At 41.4% G+C, this 23,862-nt stretch overlaps 1 protein-coding gene across 4 annotated transcripts in view; it reads right to left on the minus strand.

Annotated features, from left to right (window-relative positions):
* The window catches only part of ctnnd2a (catenin (cadherin-associated protein), delta 2a), a 272,214-nt gene that overhangs the window by 18,179 nt on the left and 230,173 nt on the right, over positions 1 to 23,862 (minus strand). For all 4 annotated transcript variants that reach the window (XM_082547708.1, XM_082547707.1, XM_082547709.1 and 1 more), the window contains exons 18-21: positions 23,028 to 23,201; positions 19,426 to 19,576; positions 5,957 to 6,203; positions 2,613 to 2,697 (exon numbers count right to left, since the gene is read on the minus strand). In XM_082547708.1, coding sequence (XP_082403834.1) covers positions 2,613 to 2,697; positions 5,957 to 6,203; positions 19,426 to 19,576; positions 23,028 to 23,201 — 657 coding nt within the window. The remainder of the gene's footprint in view (positions 1 to 2,612; positions 2,698 to 5,956; positions 6,204 to 19,425; positions 19,577 to 23,027; positions 23,202 to 23,862) is intronic.

The following is a 23,862-nucleotide window of genomic DNA, read 5'->3' on the forward strand; positions in this document are numbered from 1 at the left end:
TCTCCACTTAGACTGATTATTAAACCAAAGAGAAAAACAAAACAATATGAAGTCACGTAGAATTGATTTCTTAAGTCTCTGGGAGTGTATTAGAGAAACAAACAAACACATTTCAATATATGGTTTTTGGATAACGATCCCGTCATTCATAATTTAAAACTATGAGCAATTTGGACGTACATAACTCACAGCATTAGGACATTAACAGTCCTCGGTGTCAACAAAAAAGTAAATAGCCACAATGACTTTTTGCGTGTCAGTTCGTGGGAATGTTCATTAACATGTTGGCCCAAAACTCCCTGGATAAGTATAAGTATTACCATCCTGGAAAAGACTATTTCCCAAAGCATAACACACACACCACTAGATCTCCTCACTGTAGTGATCAAGAGTTCGGGTTTATTAAAATTTGTTCCCTGTTACGAATAAATCTTTTGCAATTATTAACTAAACAAACAGCTGACTGACAGTGGTCACTTATGGGGAGCATTGGCAATATATGGTTGGATATAGGACCAGGCTAAGCTTAGAACAGGAGAGCGACACTCTATGTCTGCAAGACAAGTGTTCAGGATGAGGGCTGAGATGGTGCAGCTGTGCAAGAAGTTAAATGGCTATTATCGGCAAAACTCTGCTTCTGTCTGAAAAGAATTGAGACAGATCACAAGCTGCAAGCTTAAAGCCTCACATTCCACTAACAGCTTGCACCCAGCCGAAGACCTGAATGATGGGACGTGCCTGACACGTTCCCCTCTAAACCATCCATCAGCGCTAGCCCACCAGCTCTACCTTTCCCACTAAAACAGGTCGTGGGCCTCTCCACAGCTGCCTACCACACAGCAGTCCTCTCCTCCCCTAACACATGCTTGTCTCTTTCCTGGAGAGAAAGAGACATCTTTTCCTGGAGAGAGATGTTAACAGACTCTTCAAGAGACAAACCCCCACAAAGCAGCTGGGCCCGACTCCATGTCTCCATCCAACTTAAAGAGGTCTTTATACCTTACTAGAGACAATTCATGTGTCAACCTGTTTCAAGGCCTGCACAATTGTTCCCCCCCCCAAAAAAAACAAACAAACAAACCGAACAAACAAACAAAACAAAACAAAAAACAGAGACCACGGGACATGATGACTACCAACCCATTAAAATACAATGTGACCCTACACTTCATTGTTCAGCACCTTCACCCGGTGAATCCACGCCAGGGTCCTGTCCGTGGAGTTCAGCTCAGTTTTTAATTACCATCATCCTGCTCCACTGCATAACAAGCTGTCCCTGCTGAGTGTGCCTGACACCACAGAGCACATGAAGCTGGGAAAACACAGATCATCACAGGTTCCTCCTAAGGTGGCGTTCTTTCCTCTCTACTAGTGATGTGAGCACCAGAATTAATGTGTGGGTGGGAATCTAAACATTGCCATTTTGATTAAAAGCAGATGGGTTGAAGGTGACTGAAATATTACAGCACTAATGAGAAAAATAATAAAGATTAATGATGATAATAATAATGATTCTCTTTATTGTTGTCAGGCACAAATTAGCAGAATAAGTTGTCACTGTGCCAATTCTGGGGTCCATTTGTATTTATTTAAAGCATGCCTGCTTAATGCTACAAAATTGTTTCACATAACTCACATGTAACTGACTAAATTGAAAATAACTAGTTTCCGTGTTTGGCTAGCTGGGAGATGATTAATGGGATGCAGGTAATGCATCACTACCCTCTGCTCTACACAGCTGCACCTTTACAACTGCAGGGTCACCAGTCTGCTCCTGAATGCTAAAGCTCGTGAAGTTTGAAGATGACCTGGTGTAGAGCTCAGTGCTCATCATGGACATAGTTGCAGATTTCAAGAACTTCCCAACTGTCCCCATCATTCTGCATGAATCCACAGTTGTCCCCCAGCTTCCTGGGACCATCGCCACCCAGGGATTTATGAAGAGCTAAAGATCAGCTCCCTGTCACGCTCTCAGATTTAATTCATGCAACAACAGAAGAAGTTTAACCTGCTGGAAAAAAATGTCTACAGAATAAGTCCAAGACCATTTTTCACCTCCTTTGGCACCACAACATTGCCAATACCAAGGACAAAGGCAGACTCCAGTGCATCGTTCTGCTTAGAAGGTAATTAGGTGGAATCTGTCATCGCTTCGGGACCTGCACACTTTCAGGACCGCAAGGCAGATGGGAAAGATCAGGGCTGATCCACCCCACCATGGATGCAAATGTTTCTCCTCTGCCTAAATAACTTTTTTCTTTCTGCACCTGGTCCCCCTCCTCTCTCATACACACCTGCACACCTATAATAACACACATTTCTTCTAGACTTAAATCCTTGCACTCTGCACGGTTTCTTACACTTAACACTGTGAACATTTGCACATTTCATTTTTTTGTGCATCCTATTGCATCCACTGCAATATTTTAAATAAATATTAACAGTATGCTTGAACAATGTCAAATCAGCTAACTCCACAAATACATTATTTTGTCTGTACTTGCTGTACTTCTATGATAACAGGATATAAGGTTATCTAAAGTATACTTTACTTTTCTGTAAATCATGAACACACCACAAAAGCACCTGTACTTATTCTCAATGACACCTACCTTCTTGTAGAGAGAGCGCAGGTCTCTGTACTGCCACATACTGCTGAGGACTTGAGAAGCTGCCTTTACCACCTTTGCTGAGTGTCTGCATAGAGACAGAGAGAGAAGGATTATTTCAAATTGACTTCACATCATAGTCATGCTGTCCCTTATTTTTTACCAGCTGCACAAAATGTGTGCAGGCCAGGAGCACTTGTGAAAGCTTTAAGAATAAGAACGCCATTGCTCTTTTCAACAGAGAAAAAGTTTCATTGCACGCAAACAGTTTTCAGATGAGTTTGAAATGACCCACTCTACCATGCTAATGGTCCCACCTCTGCCACTCAGATGACAAATGACTCTAGTCAGAGTCAGTTCATAAGGCCTGCCCTCCTAATGGCTCCAGCGGGAAGCAGAAGGATGTTCATTTTCAATTTGCCCAAAACAAAAATCGTTGTCAAAACAAGCTTCACTCTGAGTTTTACAATTTCACACTAAAAAGAGCAAGAAGAGTTTGGACGACTGAACAATGTAGTAATGGTATCACCAGTAAACCACTGCATTAGCATTAGTTACACATGACTACAGTGATTCCCAGGAAACAGCTTGCAGAACCTCGATGTTAGATCATGAAAAAAATATTTAAATTCCAGTGGTTTTTTTGTTTTGTTTTTTTTACAGCAAAGAGTCTTCAGCGAACGCTGGGAGTACTGGTATTTAAACAGCATCGTAAAATGATTTTGATCATTACTAGATTATGATTACACAGCCGACATTTTGACATGTAAGAGCAGGAAAAGCACAGGTTTATTAAAAGTCGCTGCAAGATGCAACATGCAAATCTTCAGAAAATGAAAATGAAATTTGGGGACTGCAAAAATCATGTTGCTATTTGTTTGACATGTTCATTTTAACCCAGCATTTATCGACGTTTTTGGAATAGTTGGGAGTTGTTTCTGTTTATAAACAGCCATTAAGTGCTTCTTACAGTTGTAGTGTAAGGGGTATTTTCCCAATCCAGTGTGTAATTGTATGATTGGTACTGCTGATAATTAACATTTATTCTCAGCTTACCTTCCCCAGGAAAATAAAGATATGTTGGCTATTAGCAGATAACTACACTCACCATGAAATTTGCATTTGTGGAGGTTTCTTTCAGTACCTCATCCCTCTTGGGAATGGTGCCCTTGAGCACAGTTCCCTAAACAGGCCGAGTCCCTTACCATAACAATAAATCATCCTTTGACCTCCGTCTGATAACGTTCTGGTGTCATAGCAACTCCTGACCTACTGGTTGCCATAGCAGCTACGCAGAACACCCTGCCCAGTCTCCCATGGAAATATATATTGGCTGCATCTTGCTTGTTGTTCTCCAGCTGTCTTTTTTGCAGATGAAGGGTGATAGGGAAGGCGGACGCAGTTATGTATGAATGATGGATGTGTAGCTACATTAAGGCGCTGGTTGTTAATGACAACCTAAATTGAATCATGACTGAATGATGTTGTGACAGGTAACAATAAAATACTGAGGCCTTCTTGGATTTAAGCTACTTGTTATTAAGATCTAGTTGTGTTAACCTGAGGAAAAAAATGAATGCAGAGCAATCTAAATCTTTTACTTTTGCATGTTTTGATGACAGTATTCAAATTTTAGATATTAATATTAACATTAGAACAAATCAAACAATGTACCATGTTATAGAAAAAAATATTTACAGTATTGTTTTCTTCCATGTGATAAACCATTTCAAGAAAACTACTGTAATGCATTTTAAATCAAGCATCTACCAAAGGATGAAGTATTAATGGTAGTATTTGTCATATACTGTTTTCTTTGAACAGTCTACCTTGCATAATTCAGTTAGTTTTCACTTTTTGGTTATTCTCCTTTCTTGTGATTGAAGAAAAACTGTGTTTTGCCAGTGTCTAAATCCCGAGATGTCTAAAGCACAGCATCATCTTCTGCCAAAGGTTCGAAAGATTCACTTCTGTGGTGGAAGAAGCAGAGGCAGAAGAGTCTTTAACCTCCTGAGATCCTTAGTTTTGATATGGGGACATTACATTTGGGCTTTTCTGCAATTCACATGTCATTCTGCTCAATACAGTCTATTGAACAGAGGCGGTGGTTTACAACACCAACTGTCTGCCATCTATAATCCAGTTTTGAGTTCCCTCCCCAGACGCCTTAACGCCCACTCACATCCTGGGCCATCTGACCTCAGGAAATCGCATGATAAGGTGGGGCCAGGTTTCACAATGAACTCACCCGAAACCCTGGCTGATTGGGACCCACACCCATTTTCACACCTTGGCTCATGTGATTAGGTAGAGGATCATCAGGGGGTCCTTTTGTCCCTCTGTGGGGGGAAACTCCCACTAGGTTATATCTGGGACTCTCCACCATTTGACCTTAGAACTGAAGAAGCTTCTCGGATGAGAGGTGAAACGTCTTCAAGCAACTTAAAGAAGTCCAGACGCTTTTCTTTGCAAGCTCCTTTGATGCATAAAGTTAAAAGATTAAAACTTACTGATTACGTTACTGATTACTTTTTTCAAGTAACTTTACCAACACTGGTGTGGAGCCAAGATGGCCGCCATCTGCAGAGAATCATTTGTTTCCTTTGTCATTCAAGTGGCTACATCTGTGTCTAGAAGAAGAGGAGTAAGAAGGGGTGAGCTGCCATTTGTTTTTTCCTGCTTTGCTAAACTAGAGAGGTAAGCCCATTGTTTTTCATTTGTTACTTTCAGGCAGGTCATCTGAGTTTGTGTTGATGCTTAGTTCTGTTTGTTTGTTGTTTTGGCCTTAGTTCATCCTGAGGATTTTATACTCCTGAACTTTTGAATTTGTTGAATAAAAAATACAGCATTGTTTTTTTTTTTTCATAGAGAAGTTGTTCCCCCAGGGTGCTTGCGTCTCAGGGAAATGGATGCCTTTTTCATGTCATGTCCAGGCCTCTTACACGGGACTTCAGTACATTAAAGAATGCTGTAAACTAAACCTATCCCCCCGATGTCAGGACATCATTTCCATTCAAGTATTTATCACTTTAGTTTATTTATTTATTATTGTTATATGTATTCTGTTCAGAAATCTTTGCTATTTATCAGGTTCAACTAATCCCAAACAGCTAAGAGAAATTTAAACAGGTGCTCAGGTTTTAGATTAAGGACGTTTTTATAAAGACATTTTATACAATAAGTCCCATATTGTCCTTTAGATAATAGTGTATCTAAAGTGCTGTAGAAGATGTGGTATTTTAGCATTTCATGATGCAGATCTTATAGTGTAAAATAAACCGGTGTTTACTGCTAAGCGGTTTTTGGTAGAAGTAAATTTTCATTTTTAAAATTTAGTAGTTACTCACTTGTCTCCTTTGCTGCGGGCAATGCCAATGAGTTTTTCGATGCCACCGGCATCACGTAGAGCTTTTGCGTTTTCCATGTTTTTGGTGATGACTTCATGCAGTGCGCAACAGATGGCAGTCACTGTGTCATCTGACATGGCCTTGCTGGGAGGGCCTGTGGTTCCAGAGGTCCCACTGCTGGTTGCATTATTGTTGCTGCTGCTGCTGCCTGGTAACCGATGGATCAAATCTCTCATTGCATATTTACCTGGAGAAAATGAAAGAAAGGAACAGGAATCCTTATTAACTTTTAATCTTCACACAGTTTTGTTCGAAGCAAGTCTGAGTGACAGTCACTGGATTTTGTGGACAACATTTTTTTTTAAGTTAATATCACATGCAACTCCTTAATAGATAAAAAAAAAAAAAAACTCCATAAAACTTCAGCTTGAGAAATCCTCTGATGCATACACTAATTTCAGGACTGCTGAAATTCCAATAAAAGGGGCGACTTTTGGTATTTTGGGGAAAAGGCTGGCATATTAAAAAACTGACATTCAAAGAACTGGTGAGATCGAAGCTACAGAAAGAGGGTGTAATTAAGAAGTACAGGAGATGTCAGATAGGAAGCACATGAATTATGAGAAAGTGAAACAGATGGGGATGAAAGTATTTAAAATCTAGGCTGCCAACAATACTTGTAATTTAAGCTCACCCACAGAGGAAGTCAGTAACGTTCTTGTGCAAGTTAGCTCAAAGAGACTTGAGAAGTGATATAGCTACTTTCAGCTGCTTCCTTATTCACAAGGGGTTGCACAGCACGTATCTGCCCATGTTTGATTTGGCAGAGTCTTTACACTGGATGCCTTACTTAACACAACCCCAAAGAGATTTGTGTCTCCTACTGGAATCAAACCTTGGATCTTTTATACAACGGAGACACTCGAGAGGTGAATGAATGAAATCGTTTAAATGAGAAATGTTCGATGACGTGCATTCAAATGTCGATAATAATTCCTGAATCTTCCATTCAGAAAGTCACCGCGGAGCGAAATATTAACATGACTGTGGACAATATCACAGCCAATATCAGAGATCCAAAGTTATCAGAGCAAATACGTGATGAGGACGAGAAGCTGAGGGATTGAACAGATGAGGAGTGATTGTGCTGACTAAGGTGGTGGTGGGCATGAATCAAACATGAGCAGTAGTCAAAAAGTAGGAAACGCACTGACCATCACAAAACCCATCAGTAACGCCTGAGTCAGGCTGAACCCCTGAGACATACCCCACAGGTCATGTTTCATGTAAAGAACAATCAAAGTGGACACAGGGGTGAATACTGAATAATGAACAAGATGAAATGTGGTTAATTTTTAACAAAGTCAACCATCAGAAAGACGAGGATTAGCCTTTGGCTCCACAGCACTCACAAAGAGGTGCACTTCAATCAAGTGACCATCTTCACACGGATGACTCAGTGCGTACCTCCTATATGACGTGTTTTGCTGGAAGCGACAATGCGCACCACTTTCTTTGTATACAAGGTTCGATAATGAACGGCTCCCCGACGTGACTCATGCATCCCTTTAAAATTCATAAAAGTGCATGTCTCCCACTGGTGCTGGATCAGATGAAAACAGTAAGTGCTACTGTTAGTGCGTAACTCAACTGTTGAATCATCTTCAAGTGCGCCATTACATCCTCTCTGGCAGCAGAGGAAACTCAGGCCAAAATACTCAATTTGCAATAAAGTGCTTTTGGATTTGACCAAGTGGTTTTTGTTTTGGGAAAAAAAGCTTCTAAACAACTGATTTTAAGTAAAGCTACAGTATAAAGCTACTAAATACTCAGTACTTTGTATCAGAGGTCCAGTGTTTTGCAGATCTGTGGTTCTGTTTTGAATTTATTAAATTTCACTGTAAAAAAGATGAAAAATTATAACAGCAAAGAGATTGGTTTCTTCAGTTGTGGAATTAAGTTAGAGCAAAGTCTGAACCTAACATCTTTTTCTCATCTCCCGTCTTTTCTTTATTTGCTATTTATCAAACATTCTTCCACATTACACTGAATGATTTCCCCAGACCAATGCATCACAGTGATATCCACGCAGGCCCTACAGCCTCACGGTAAATCCCTCACTCATATTATGTCTAACAAGGCGTCGAGATCTGGGAAGGATTGAAACACCAAAGCAACACGGACAAAAGAGAGATCCTAGAATAACGTAGCACAGGATATTGTAAGGGAGCAGTCACGTGCAAAAAGAGTAATGATGATTTTACACAACAAGCATTTCCGTCACACACTTCTGATTTCACAAAGGCAGCGAATGACGATGCTTAAAATACACACAGAGCTGGGTGGGTGGGGCTCAGGTGGTAGAGTTGGTTCTCTGCAGTCAGGACGTTGGTGGATTGAACCCCGGCTTCTTCTGTCCATGTATCAAAGTATCCTTGAGCAAGGCACTGAACCCTGAGACGCATCGACTGAATTGTGAGTGTGTGTCAGCTAAAAGTACTTTAGTGTGGATAAAAGTGAGTAGAAAGGCATTATATAAGCACCTGTTTATTTAATATTCTCACTCTCTTTCTCTTACACACACACACACACACACACACACACACACGCACACACAAACACACACACACAGATCCATCTGTACGCATAGAGTTGAGAGTTAATTTGCCAAGTGTTATCACAGGCCGGCAGGCTGAACCGAGGTTAAGTGGTCACTGTCTTTTGGCTGTGGAGACACAGTTAAGCTACATTCCAAGATGAAGACTCATTATTTGACTGACTTGAATCACTCAGACTAATTCTTGACTGATTTGCTTGCTGATGATTGATTAATTTGCTGGCGAATTGCTTTATTTAATGATCTGACTAAATTCTGAGTGAGTGACTCAATTATTTACTGCCTGACTGCATGACTTATTTACTCACTGTCTGACAGACAGATAATTTACTCCTTGAGTGACTGACTGTATGATAAAGTTAGTGACTAATTTATCAAGTGACTGACTGCAGGTAATAACAGTAATGACAAAATGAGAGCATATCTGAGTCTATTAATCTAAATATCTTCTGCCTATAGACAGAAGTGCTGATAAGATGCCATCAGCATGTGCCTAAATATGCTTGCATATTCTGAGCGTGCACCTGCTTGTGTGCATGTTTGCATACACAGGTGTGTTCTTCTTAGTCTCACCAAAACTGCATTCATGACCACGTGTGAGTGAGCAGATTATAAGGAATGAGAGAGGGAAAGAGGTTGTAAGAGGAAGGGTAGAAGATGGAGACAATCAGAAGTAATGTCTCAAGGACATAGAAACTCATGAAAGAAAGCAAATGTTTTTGCTTACATATTCATTGCGCTGAGACGGATGCAATGCTGAAGAATCAAACGGATGGGTCCTCGTTATTTCCAACCCTTCTAATAACAGTCTTGTTAGAGGAAGAGGCTGCATCCCGATAATCAGTAAGAGCTGAGACAGAAATCCTCCATACACACAAACACACCCAACAAACCAAGACAACACGTACGCGTACAGATAAGCATACACACCAATACGCATCTCATCTCAAACGAGACGACGCTCATTATCTGGCTTTCCGTTTGTTTGCTTCGGTTTTTGACTTCTTTATTCTGTTTTTGTAGGATTTTTCCAAGTTACCTGTTTTGGTGTGAAATATATAAGACATATTATATTTTGAATCCAGTTTTTACAAGATAATGTTTTGTCTCTGGGGAGCTTTATTGTGTTTTTATCAGCTCACAGCATTTATCATAAAACAAATATTAATATTGCATGAGGAAATGAATCGCAGAGCCTAAATTAAACCAAAGCTACGCTCAGACGCCACTTTAGCCAAATACAATCTGGCCTTTTTCCTACAGAGACATATGATACCGAGAGCCTGCAAGAAGCTTATTGATGAATTATAGATTAATATAAATGAGAGGGAGTTGCTGCACTTTCCTAATGTCAGTACAAAATTCAACACATTTTATAGCTTAATCTTTTGATGTGCTCATTACCCTGCTGGAGATACCGCTTGTTAAAGCGAAGCTGGAGTTTACTTACTACTAAGTATACAATCCATCTCTCGTAAGTCTAACGTATTTAAACGAGGGATAATTAGAAATGGTTAGAAAGAGTACAGATACAAATGGGTTTAATAACTCACCATATTGTAGTACAAACAACCAGAAGCCAAACTGAATGTCAAAGCCAGAAACTTTATATAGCAATATTTCATGTAATCTCACAGTGATCATAAGTGCACGCACACGGAAGAAATAATCGAGCTGAGGAGAGGATTAAGATGGATTTTTTTTTTTACGAGTGGGTTGTGACTCATTCTATTTTAAAACCCTAATGTGGCACCTCTACATGCTAGTGTGCAATCTCCCCTCTACTCTTATATCTACTTTCTTTGTCGCTGAAATGTGAGCTAGACCCCGAACATGTCCTCAAGGAGGGAAACAAGCCCTGTGCTGATCACGGCACAGTCTAATAAACCTGTATTACACAACTCCTCCAATATAGCTATCTTCACCTGGGAGGCAGAGCTGGTAATGTATTCCTGTGCTGCATTCCCTCATGTGTCGCTAACTCCCGCTGAGCAGGGCATGCTTCATCAGGGCCATAATGGCTGATTTGATTTAAAGAGATCCAATTACCCTCAACAATGGAGCGATTTGATTGTTTACTGACAGAGAAGGGGGAGTGTTATTGAAGTAAAATTGGAGGTAATTGTCTCAGGGAGATGTGGGGAAAGATGAAACTGCCTGATTGGTTGTGGCGTCCGGCTGTCTGAGAATAAAGGATGGTTAATACATGGTTATCAGTGACTGGGTCGGGGTCCCAAAGGTGGGCTGGTGAATGCTTCCTGGTATCAGAAGCTTCTGATACCTCTTCTGTGTTTTCTGAAGTTGTTGTAGGCTGAATAAAAGCTAACGACTCTATGAAAGTTTACCGCTCGAATAAACAAATCAAACATGACTTGTGACGATGATGTTTTCATAAACACGTGAATTTGATGATGGAAAATGAATACACGTTGGGAATACAGTTATATGTGCAACTAAAGAGTTGCTATGGTGCCTCGAATTATTATACAAACAGGCAGTCTAATAAAAACAGGTAACTGCAGTCTAAATAGAAAAAAAATATAAAGGAAGCCACTATATCTGTGACAGATGTAATTCTTAGGTGCATCTGTGTGATTTGAATCAGTGTCTCAAGGGTGATTTCATCAGCAGTACATCACCTCATTGACAGGGGGTGCCAGATTCAAAGCAACAGGGTGTTGCTTTCTATTTGCAGGGGATATTTCTTTATTGAAAGCATAGAAGTGATGCGGGCAACATCCTTTGATGTCAGACAGTCAGATTTCACATTCAATATGCAGCCATACACCAAGATTACATCAATATTTAAACCCCGAAGACATCTGTAAACATTAATGCTGTCATTCTGAGATGCAAGATGATTATTGGCACAAAATATACTGATTTTCTTACTTAAATCACCAACGGAAACACACACACACTCTGGTTAATGGCTTGTTTGGAAAGCACATGAACTGAAGTTTATGTCCACACAGGAGCGGAAACCGCAGTCGCACGCACCCTGCAGCCAAACGATCAAAATCTTCATTAGGCAGAAATAAATATAAATAACCTGAAAGAACTGGCTGATTTCCCCACAGCAATAGGAAGTGTATTCCTTTTAACTTCCAAATAAATAAATAAGCTTCAGAGGAGAGTACAGACATGAAACACAGCAGGTTTAAAAGGTCAGAAATGGAGGTAAATTGGAAAGTGGCATGCTGTTGGTTCCCAGTAATAAACTATTCTGGCTTCCTGCGCTTGGTTTTTCACACCAGTTATATCTCACCCTTTTGTGTCTGTCTTTGATGTCTGCAGTTGACGCGTTTACAGTTTAAATTGTAGAAGAAGAAGAGCATAAGACACGGAAAGCGTTAGACGAGGATAAAGGGAGGAGAGGCAGGGATGTGTGAGGAACCTGTGGCTTTATAACAGGCATTCTGCACACATATAGAAAAATGCTTGCTTGGAGAGACATATAAGACGCACACTCTCCGACATAAACACACTAACACTTACTGAGATCAAAGAATTTCTTTACTTTATTTGGTAGCTAAAGCTCTGCTATAATCTTAGTGATGAACACTGGGAGGTCTCTTCAGAGACATTTTCACGAAGAAAAGCATGAGAGCTTTGAATATGTCTTAAAAAATACAGAACTGAAGGGTGTTTGTGCACCTCCAAAGATCATGAACCAGATCCTGGAGTAATAAGTTTAAGGCCCTGAAAATCTGCTAATCATCAAACAGTGTTTTCTTTCCCTCTCTTCTATTTGTTGCTTTCCATTTCTATTTCTCTTCTTGACATGCTCCCAGTCTGGCAGAGGACAAAGAATGCCAGTGTGCTGATAAAAGACATGCCAGACCCTCGAACACGAGAGATTCATCCCGAAGGCGACGGAGAAATTTCATAAAGTGCTGCTGCAACAGGGACAGTGTGTGTCAACTTTGTGTGAGTCAGTGTACATGTCCGCACTGTCTTTCAGCCTGCTTTCTTTGCAAAGTTGTTTGTGCTTACCATTGTGCAGTCTGTTGACAGCAGGGATGGAAAAATATGTAAAAATTGGCGTGGGAGAGGAAAACACAAAATGGACATTCTGTGGTGATCTAAAAATATTTTCTTTGGCTGGGAATGCGCAAAGTGGAAGGAAGCATGTAATGTAATTTCCCCTCCCTGCTCGGTGCAATCAGCCAGCCTACAACGACGTCGGTGTCCCGGAACAAAATGTTTAGATTTAAGGCTTAAAACGGGTGAGCTGTCAGTTGTCAACACCTTTCCCCTTTTTTTTTTCTCCTGAAGCTGACCTCGAGCGAATACACACTGACGCCTACACACACACTTGCAATCGTGCAATTAGTGACATCCCTGTGGCGCACTACATTGGTTTCCACAGTAACACTCCCCAGCACTGATGTCATCAACGCGAGACACAAAGAGCAGGAGACTGCGATAGAGGGAAGGTGAGGCGTTATGAGCTCATGTCTGAAACTACACTGAGAGAAGACGAGGGAGGAGGAGGAGGAGAAGGTGTGGGAGTGGGATAAATGAACGAGAGGTGAAAATTGGAGAAGAAGAGAGGGAAAGGAAAAGTGTGAGATGGAGAAAAGGGCGTGTAATATTCATATTAAAGAGAGGAAGGTGGCGATGTATAGTGAAAACGAATGGATGATGGCTTAAGCCATCAAGACGTGTGGTTAGAGAAGAGAGGACTAAGAAACAGGAAGAGAAGTGGAGGAAGTAGACTGTTACTCCACTTTTACAATTTCCATCCAGTGTTATCTTTTATGATGGCAAGCTGCTCTCATTTTTATTATAAATTAATAGCACTGATTTTATTACTGTAATCAGAGTAAAGTACAATTTGTCTTCTGTAAACAGTAAGAAGTCAGAAAGATGATCGCCTTATCCCTATTCTGAGGGTGTTTTTATTTGACGTGATTCCAGACATGCTCTCTTTACATTCAGCCACGAGGAATATCAGTGCGAAACTGGCCTGTGTCTGCATAATGTTACCACTGAATCAGGCTGATTACAGCCAGGGTGTTTGAAAAGGGTTAAGCAAGACAACAAGAGAACATCCTGATAAGCTGAGGTGTGCACCTCAACAAGCACCCGCTGATTCATGTGAGAGAGGCGCTTTGGAGCCACTTTCAAGTGGAGAGCTTAGTTTGATGTTACTCTATTACTCAATTACTCTAGACCAGATGCAGAAAGGAAGCCAACAAATCTGGTATTCACGCGCTGACTGGATAGATTTTCATGCCTTTTTGTACTCTCTGCTTGGAGCGAGTTTTTTGTGCCATATGTGCACATCATGTCCATCACTATAAAGAATTCTTAAAAGTCTCAATGCTTTTACGAAAAACTAAGAGAATAATTTGTTTAATAAGTAAAACAGTTTCACAGAAGTCCCATATTTTTTAAAAATCTCACACTGCAGATGGGATTTGTGTTTGGAATCAAATCGAATTGAAACCCTCACGCCGAAACTTGATTACAGGTTGCAGTTGAGGCCGCTCACTTTGTGCAACGGCATTCATTTATAAAATTTCTTAAACACATGTTTGCATTCATTGCATTTACATGAAATGCTAACCTTTGAATGTGGTTACAAGCATTGCCTGTGTGTTTAAATGGTTGGTGTATTTGGAGAAAATACAGTGTCTTTTTGGCATTCAAGAGCTGTTTCCAATTCATGTGTGTCAAATTACCATCTGTAAGTAAATGGGGAGGAATTGCACTGACAGACAGTGTAGCAGTGAATGGGCCTCATTTATTGCTACACAGGCGTACAGTACATTATGCAAATCAAAAACTATGAAGGAGGTGAAATCAGGAGAGACAAAAATGTTGACAGATGAGAAGAATGATTCTCTGCGACATCAATATGCTACTAAATCACATTACAGGGGGATTGGAATATAAGCATACATATGCAGTTAGGTCTTAGCTATCACTGCTCTCTATTTCTTTCCCTCTTGTTTCATTTTCCCCCGCTCTCTGCTCGGTCTCTTTAGCCTGACTTGGCCCCTCTTTGCGTTTTTCTTCAAACCTTCTCGATTCTTGCTCCTTCCCTCTCGCTTGTCTTGCTCTTATCCAATCACAGAGCTTTCCAGAGGACTTGACACTGAGGTTATTGTATGCGAAAGATGATTCTCTCTCCGCTGGCACTGCTGAGCTCTCACGCAAACTACCACTCCCCCATGGTGATGCTGCCAAACTTACCGGCACTAACAGGTTATGACACACGAGTTCTATAAGCCGAAGATTTGGCTTTTGCTTTTAGAAAGAGGTGATTTTCTCTAGATTAGCCATGCAAAATGATATTATAATTGGCTGGAACTTTGATCTTACAAAGACAGAACAAACTGCGCTTTGAAATCACTTTGTCGCTTCAGGTTAAACTGTTGTTTTACTGAAGTATGTGGTGTAAAGTAAAAAAGGTGTCTGAATCAGAGGTTAGAGTCACTAGTGAATAAAGTTTTTGAACACTGGCCAAATGGGGCTTGTCTCAGGAGTGCCTGGCCTCTGCCTCTTCTCTGTCAACATGTATCAACTTACACCTTGCCAAGAGCAAAGGCTCAACCCTCACTATTCCCTCTCCTGTTTCACTTGCTCGCTCTCAATCTTCTCTGCTTTTAGGAAACTTTTTTGTCAGTGGGTGCCACTGACACTGACTATCTTTCTACTTTACTTGTTAAGAAGAAGACATTCGTCTTTTAACGGCTAACGATTATGAAATGACTTCTGTGATTTAAGATAGCTGACCTGAGTCAGCATACCATCACTCTAAATGTCTGTAAAGGTTCTCAGTCATCCAGGTCATCGTAGTCAAAGGAGCTTGCAAAGAAAAGCGTCTGGACTTCTTGAAGTTGCTTGAAGACGTTTCACCTCTCATCCGAGAAGCTTCTTCAGTTCTAAGGTCAAATGGTGGGGAGTCCCAGATATAAACCTAGTGGGAGTAACCCCCCACAGAGGGACAAAGGACCCCCTGATGATCCTCTACCTAATCACATGAGCCAAGGTGTGAAAATGGGTGTGGGAGGTGGCTCTTCTATGTTGTGCCATGCGCTTGTGAAGTGGCTGTTTGGTCTCTCCAATGTAGAGGTCTGGGCATTCCTCGCTGCACTGTACAGCATACACCACATTGTTAAGTTTGTGTTTTGGCGTTTTGTCTTTCGGGTGAACCAGTTTCTGTCTGAGCGTGTTGCTGGGTCTGAAATACACTGGGATGTCATGCTTGGAGAAAACTCTCCTGAGTTTCTCTGATACACCGGCTACATAGGGGATGACAATGTTGTTGCGTCTGTCCTTATCCTCCCTCGCTGGTGTCTGGTCTTCTTTTCTGTGCCTCTTTGCTGACTTTATGAACGCCCATTTAGGATAGCCGCACGTTTTGAGTGCTTCCTTTACATGTGTGTGTTCCTTCTTTTTTCCTTCAGGCTTAGAGGGAACACGTTCTGCCCGGTGGTGTAGGGTCCTAATTACTCCAAGTTTGTGTTCCAAAGGGTGATGGGAGTCAAAGAGGAGGTACTGGTCCGTGTGTGTGGGCTTCCGGTAAACTTCGATGTTGAGGTTGCCGTTCTCTTCAATGTGCACGGCGCAGTCCAGGAAAGGCAAACAGTTGTCCTTTGTGTCTTCCCTGGTGAACTTGATGTTTTTATCCACAGCGTTAATGTGCGCAGTGAAGGATTCCACTTCTTGTGTCTTGATTTTGACCCAGGTGTCGTCTACATATCTGTACCAGTGGCTGGGTACTCTCCCTTTGAAAGAGCCAAGAGCCTTTCTTTCCACTTCCTCCATGTAAAGGTTGGCTACAATAGGTGACACGGGGGAGCCCATGGCACAGCCATGTTTTTGTCTGTAAAAGCCTTCGTTGTACTTGAAATATGTAGTGGTGAGGCAGAGGTCTAACAGTGTGCAGATCTGATCGGGTGTGAAGTTGGTCCTGTCCTCCAAGGAGCTGTCTTCTTGTAGTCGTTTTCTGACAGTCTCCACGGCCTCCGTGGTGGGTATGCAAGTGAAAAGAGAGACTACATCAAAGGACACCATGGTTTCATCTGGATCCAGGGTAAGTTTCTGGACCTTGTCGGTGAAGTCGGTGGAGTTCTTGATGTGGTGTGGGGTGTTCCCCACGAGAGGCGCGAGGATGGTAGCAAGGTGTTTAGCAATGTTGTAAGTGGCTGAGTTTATGCTACTGACTATGGGTCTGAGTGGGACAGCTTCCTTGTGGATCTTAGGAAGTCCATAGATGCAGGGTATGGCATCCCCTGGGTAAAGGCGGTGATATGTAAGGCGGTCAATAATTTTGTCCTTTTCAAAGTCTTGAAGGCAAGCTATAACTATCACTCTAAATGTAATAAATGTAGTAATTCATTTAAAAAAATCCCTGAGAAGGTGTCTGCTGTGTCTGACAGTCCCACTGAGAATCAGCATCCCTCCCTGCAGCTTTATGTAGTTTGTAGCACAATATTTCCCGTATTTCCAATATTTTCAGTCTATAAACTGCAGCAGCGTCTTCTTAAGTCCTCTTGTTTGACTTTATTTTGTATTTTTTTGTTCTCATGCATCTGTCAGATGCGTAAGATTTCTATTGTCATTGTCGTGGTCTCTGATCCTGGGTGTGTTTGGACTCTAAATTCTGGCTCTGTTTTGGTTGTAATCTGAGTTTTGATGTTTTGAGTCTTTGATTTAGAGCCTCTGGGTCTCTTCTTTTCTTAATATGCCTTCGAGTTTAGTTTAACTTTTGTATCTTTGTATTCTGGGTTATGTGGCGATGGTTTATTTTGATTCCTGGAGTTTTGGTTTGGGCAGCACTGTTATCACTGTTCCCTCACAGCAAGGAGGTCCTGGGTTTGAATTCATCATCCACTCAGGGCCTTTCTGTGTGTAATTTTGCATCCGTGTCTCTGTGGGTTCTCTCCGGATACTCTGGCTTCCACAGTCCAAAGACATGCAGTTAGGGGTGGTAGGTCAATTGGTGATTTTAAATTGCCAATGACAGGCTGGCGACTGGTCCAGGGTGTGTACTCCAGCATGCTTGAAGCTTAGACCTGACACCCATTAAAACATTTTGTTAAAGTATTCAACAAAAAATTAAGGTTTAATTTATTTGCACTCTATTTTATACTTTGTATTTTTAATTGGGTTACAGTGTTGAACTGTTGTCTGAGAGCAAGTGGGTCCTGGGTTCAAATTCACTGGCTGGATGTGGCCTTTCTGTTTGCATGTTCTCCCTGCCTGTAGTGGTACCCCAGCCTCTTCACACAGTCCAAAACATGCGTGTTAGGGTAACTGTTGATCCTAAATTGGAGTGAAGGTGTGAATGTGAGCGTCAGAGGTTGTCCATCCCTCTCTGTTAGCCCTGCAATAAATAGACTGATGACTTGTCCTGGGTGTAACCTGCCTCTTGCCCTATGACAGCTGGGGCAGGCTCCATCCCCCAGCGACGCTGGATAAGCCGATGGAAATGGATAGCTAGTGTCTGGAATTACTGCTATAGGTGGAGAGCAACAAAAAAGGCTGAAAAAAGAGCGACATGCAAAGGCCTTGGATTGTTTTTCACAGGGATACAAATTAATGTAGCTGTAAGGTCACTGCTATCCAATTCCCTAATGATACATTTGTAGGTGTATTGAATAAACAACAGCAACAAAATAAAACAAAAATCATTCAAACCCATTCAGATGTCTCTATGCTAAGGCTTCAATTATCTGTAATCCCCCGTTGTGTGCCAGCCAGACCGTCACAGTAGGGGGCGTATTGAGCTTTGCCGGTGGCATTCCCCATTGTTCTAACAACACTCTGCAAAACCACAGAGGCAAGCGACGAGACCCCTCATCTGAAACTGAGGGTAGCGGGGTTGCTATAGGAACCACCGAGCCCATTAGGAAGCTAAGATTACCCAAGATAGTAGAGGAGGAGAAGTGATATCAAACAAATGCATTTATATGCTTTTATGTTCACGCGTGGCGTGGCGTGGCGCACGCACGCACGCACGCACACACACACACACACACACACACACAATAGTGTCTTAATGCGTCAGGTTAAGAAGTGATCTCTACTACCTAGATGTGTTGATGCTACCAGATTGACTGAGGCTCACTCATTACCACTGTGTACTTTTCAAAGCCAAAAGCAAGCCTTTGATCTGCTTGTCTCTTCTGCTCTCTCCCTCTCTTCAGCCCATCTCTTTCAAATACATATCAACTACCCCTTTATTTTACTGCACTTTATTTCTTAGTCTAATTTTCTCACACCAACAAACACACCTTCGCTTCAGTTAAATAACTATTTTAATCATTTAGAAAAAAACTGCAATTTTGCTCTCCGACTTACATAGCAGAACAAGCCAACCTCTTATATGTTTTATATGGTAAATGGTAAATGGCCTGCATTTGTATAGCGCTTTTCTAGTCCATAGGACCCCAAAGCGCTTTACACTACATTCAGTCATTCACCCATTCACACACACATTCACACACTGGCGATAGCAAGCTACATTGTAGCCACAGCTGCCCTGGGGCGCGCTGACAGAGGCGAGGCTGCCGGACACAGGCGCCACCGGGCCCTCTGACCACCACCAGTAGGCAAACACGGGGTTAGTATATGATCTCCGTAGGCAGGACACTTCCAAACATGATGCGCTTATTAAGCGACAGTTGAAAAGTTCAAATTTTCGCTCATTATACACACTTAATTGCAAATTTAATTTTCATCATTAACTACACAAGGTGAGCCAGAACAGACCAGAATATCATTTGAGATTAAATTAATGACATGCATCCAACGTTTGTAAGATTAAAAAAACCAGTGACAAATTCATTGGTGCCTCACCACACCCCTTGGATAAGTTTTTATCAGTACTCACCAATGAGCTCCTTGTTCCTGATGTCCAAAGCCATATTTCTGAGAGCAGTGGCGACAGCGCACACGACTTTGTCATTGTCTATCCTCAATAATTCCACTAGGATGGGAAGGCCTTTCTCCTTACGGACAGCAGCACGGATGTACACTGACCACTGACAAGAAAACACAAGTGGAAAGAGTTAGTGTTAACAGTGTTCACAGTGTTAACGTCCAACGACCATAAAGAAGGAGTATATTTACATTTAATCTTGCACAGGAGGATTTTAAATAAAAGTTAAACAGAAGAACACCAACAAAATAACAATTAATTAGTACCATGTTAAAAAAACAACAAAAAAAGAGACTGCAATGTGAAATTAGGATAACAGTGTTTTGCTTAATAAAATTGTCATGGGTGCTTTATATGAAATTGTTTACACCCCATAGATTTCCTTTGAGTAAAGTGGTTAGTGTAGGAAAAAAAAGGAAAGAGGCAGAAAGAGCTCAGTGGTCAAATGGGAGATGTTATATTCAGCAACTGACGCATTACGCTGTGTCACAAGTAATACACTGTGAGAGGGAGAATTATATGAACCAACCAGAGGAGTTTTAAGCCTGGAGACCTCTCTATCTTCCCTCAACAACTATCAAGGTACCCTCAAATGGGCCACTCAACCCTGAACAGCTCAAATGCATCTGCCTTATGGGTCAATTGCAGACAATTGGGGAGGTACTGAAATGCCCAAGAATCGGTAGAAGTGGTTGAAGTGTGAGGCTGAAAGTTTCTGTCACTTTTATAATTGATCTTTCCACAGCATGTAAAGGTTAAAACACAGTTCTGTTTACAAACGGTGTTTCTTCATATGATCATTTTAGGAAATATTTTACCCTTGGATTGAAATGATCTTTGGTAAGACTTACGTGGGCAGAGTTTAGTGTGCCAACACTAATTCTTCACAAACTGATAGCAGCTCTAATTTAATTATAAGAATACTGACAATGAAGTTAAAAACACAACAGGAGAAAACAGAACAATACATGCATGTAAACACACACACGCACACACACACACACACACACACACACACACACACACACACACACGTTCATACAGTTAGGCTCTTGTAAAATAAACGCAACACAAAAAGTAATGAAAATTTGTGTTTGGTTGATTATTTCTTTGTTCTAAGAGTGCTTCTTGGCAATAAGTCTTACACTGTTGGAAAGCTTGTTTATTCTCCCTTAAATGGTGCCACATTTGTAAGAAAAATGCATTTGTGGGTTGAGCAGTAGAGTTGAGCGTGTGGGTTGCACCCATGAAAAATTTGCAGTCTTTTCTGCTTAAAACATTTTACTCTGCTATTGACACTTTCCTGGATTTCCTGTATTGAATGATTAAAGGATGAATAAACATGACACATTGGAAATTTAATAATGTATTCACTTAACAACAGACTAGCACGTGGAAGAACCACACAGAGCCATAACAGCCTTGCACCTCAAACTCATGCTGGTCACCAGTTTGGTTACACACTATTGTGGGATGGCCTCCCATTCTTCAAACAGCATTTGTTGCAAGTCATCCAGCGTGGCTGTGTTGGTCACTCTGGCATGAACGGTGAGCAAAAGCTGATCACATGAGTATTCAGTGGGGTTGAGGTCAGGACTGGAGGCAGGCCATTCCTTCATCTCCACTCCCAAATTCTGGAGGTAGTCTCTTATAAACCACACCCTGTGGGGGCGATCGTCGAGGGTATTCTTGGAAGAGTTCAGTCCCAGACTGCAGCGATATCTTCTCTGCACTTTGACCCTACAATCCAACTGTTGTAGGAAGAATCCTGACTGATCACTGAACATAAAATTCACCCACATGTTCAGGTGTCAGCAACATGCACTGATGTCAGCACATGTTCCCTAAACCAGTGCAATGAAGGGCAGTCATTGCAGGCCTTCTGGCAACCCTATGAGACCAGAGATTGGCAGTGTGCAGTCTGTTCCAGATAGTCTGGGTAGAGAGCTGTCAACCAAATGGTCCTGAGAGACAAGACTACAAATCTGTAGAAGACTGCTTATGTGCTGACGGGGTGAGGAAACAGTCTTCTTGTGGTGTTCTTTTCTTGAGACACCAACTTCACGGCCTGTCTCCAAAATTCCCTGTTATATGGAACTTGGCCTAACTTGAAGATGGCGCTAGGCCTCACTTGAAGCTGCCCTATGGCACAGGTCCCATCCAGATCAGTCAAATGTGGAGTGCTTAGAGCAGACACCAACTGACCGCTGTAGCAGTGTCCTTGTTCACAGGTGCTGACAATCAGGCACCTGTTTGTCAGCACCTGGGTACCACAAGCGCAAAACAAAGAGTCAATAACATCAACTCGGATTTTCAACCGGATTTTCCTTACAAAGTGGCACCATATAAGGGGAAATACACTGGCTTTCCAATAGTATAAGATTTATTGCCAAGAAGCATTGTTACAACAAAGAAAAATCTACCAAATTCAAGTTTCCTTACTTTTTGTGCTGAGTTTCAAACGTGTGATTCCCTTAAGACAACCCACCCCCATCATTTCCTTCTCCTCCTCCACCCTTGATTATTCTAGAGACCCCCTCTTCTATACCTGTCATGCTCCGACTGTCTGTCTACTCTACTGTCGATGGAAATACCAATTCAAAATGAGTTACAAACACATCCCATACACATCTACAGGTCCACTGAAGCATACTCTCACAGTGTCTCCCCTGTCTGTCACTCCCTCTTGAGTTCATATTTTCATAAACTGCATTTTTTGGATCAAATAAATACTTCCATTAAGTTTCTCACATAGTCTATTTATGACCAACAATGTCTGGCGCAGTTTTTATTTTTATTTTTATTTTATTTTATTAAGGTCAAGCTAAGATTATACCCACACACTTTCTGCCTTTTACCCTTATATAAACCTCCCTCAAGGCTACAGCTGCCCCCACCAGTGCTCTCCAATATGACATGACTCATACATTATTACCATTTAGCTGCCTCCGTTGGTTGCCTGTTGTTGAACCCTGGCTCTACTCCCTGTGTGTACAGGTTTGGAGCATTTACATTATTAAAGTAATTACATTCCTACTGAGCAACGTGCAATACTGCATTACATAGAAGACATAAAAACACGAGACCGAACTCAAAATATTTTAAAGTCAGCAGGATGCTGCAGTGAGCAAAAAGATTATTAATTCAAAAGAAAATTACCTTTTTTTTAACCTATGTGGTTATGGAGGCAGAAGACTTTTCATAGGTTTTGCTGCATTTGACTGTGTACAATGAAGCTCTTGGCACCAGGCATGCATATTCACACAGTTTACTTGCACACGTTCAGCTTATACATGCATACTTAAGTATTTTGACCAACATATAATGTGAATGTGCACATTTATCTATGTTTTTTCAGAGCACAAGACCTGTGTACAATTAGTAAAGTGTGTCTCTGCATTCACTGCACAGCCACTGTGTGTTAGGACAAGCTAAACACATCTGCACTTGCAGTTGTATACTCATCTGTGGTTGTATAATTCGACAATTTATATTTGACAAATATAATATAACAAGGCAAACAATTTTGAAAAGCATCTCAAATCTAGCATTACCTTCCAGCTGCCTGCAGCCAGGTTCTGCAGAGCCCCAGCTGCACCCTCTAGAGTGTCAGGATTGGAGCATTCAGACAGCAGGGTGAGGTAGGGCTTGACGATGGTGGGGTGCCACAGCATCTGAACTCCTTTGGGGGGCTCCGCCGTGTCGGGAAAGGGGCCCACGCCATCCCACTGTGAGAGATGAGACAGAGTGAAATAGCTTTTTTTATGTTCATTTATATTCATGAAGAAATACTTTAAGGAAACCGTTAACTCCATTCTCACAATCACATTTTGTTTTACCCTTTAGGAAACTTTTTACTTTATTTAAAACCAAAAAATAGCACCACTTCAGTGTGGTTGAACATTTTAATGACATTTTTCACCAATTCTAGGAGAAATAAGCGACTGTGAAATCGTAGGATGTTCCTTTTTCTGTTCTTCCATGTAAAGCTTACAGTGATTCTATAAAAACCTGCATAAGAAATCTGAATGAACTTGCTTTTGTATCTAAACACATTTTTTATGTCGGAGTGACTGAATTCACACGAGAAAAGCGAAATGCACTGCCCCTGGTACACCCTGACCTATTAGAAAAATTACCGAGACACTGAGTAAATCACTCCTTGTCAGCTTAAGAATCGTGATGGATGGATGAATAGCGATAAAGGTGTTGAAGGGCTTAGATAGAAGGGAGATGCATGATCTGAAACGACAGTGAGAGCTGCAGAAGGAGAAGACACTATGAGAGAATGTCTCACTGCTACATTTGCTTTGAGCAATAAACATAAAGCTTTACAGCTAGCTCTCACTTCATCTTTGTCTTTTTTCATTACAGAGGAGCCTTTCTTGA

This window comes from Aulonocara stuartgranti, assembly GCF_965226115.1.
Source record: "Aulonocara stuartgranti genome assembly, chromosome: 9".
NCBI lineage: Eukaryota > Metazoa > Chordata > Actinopteri > Cichliformes > Cichlidae > Aulonocara > Aulonocara stuartgranti.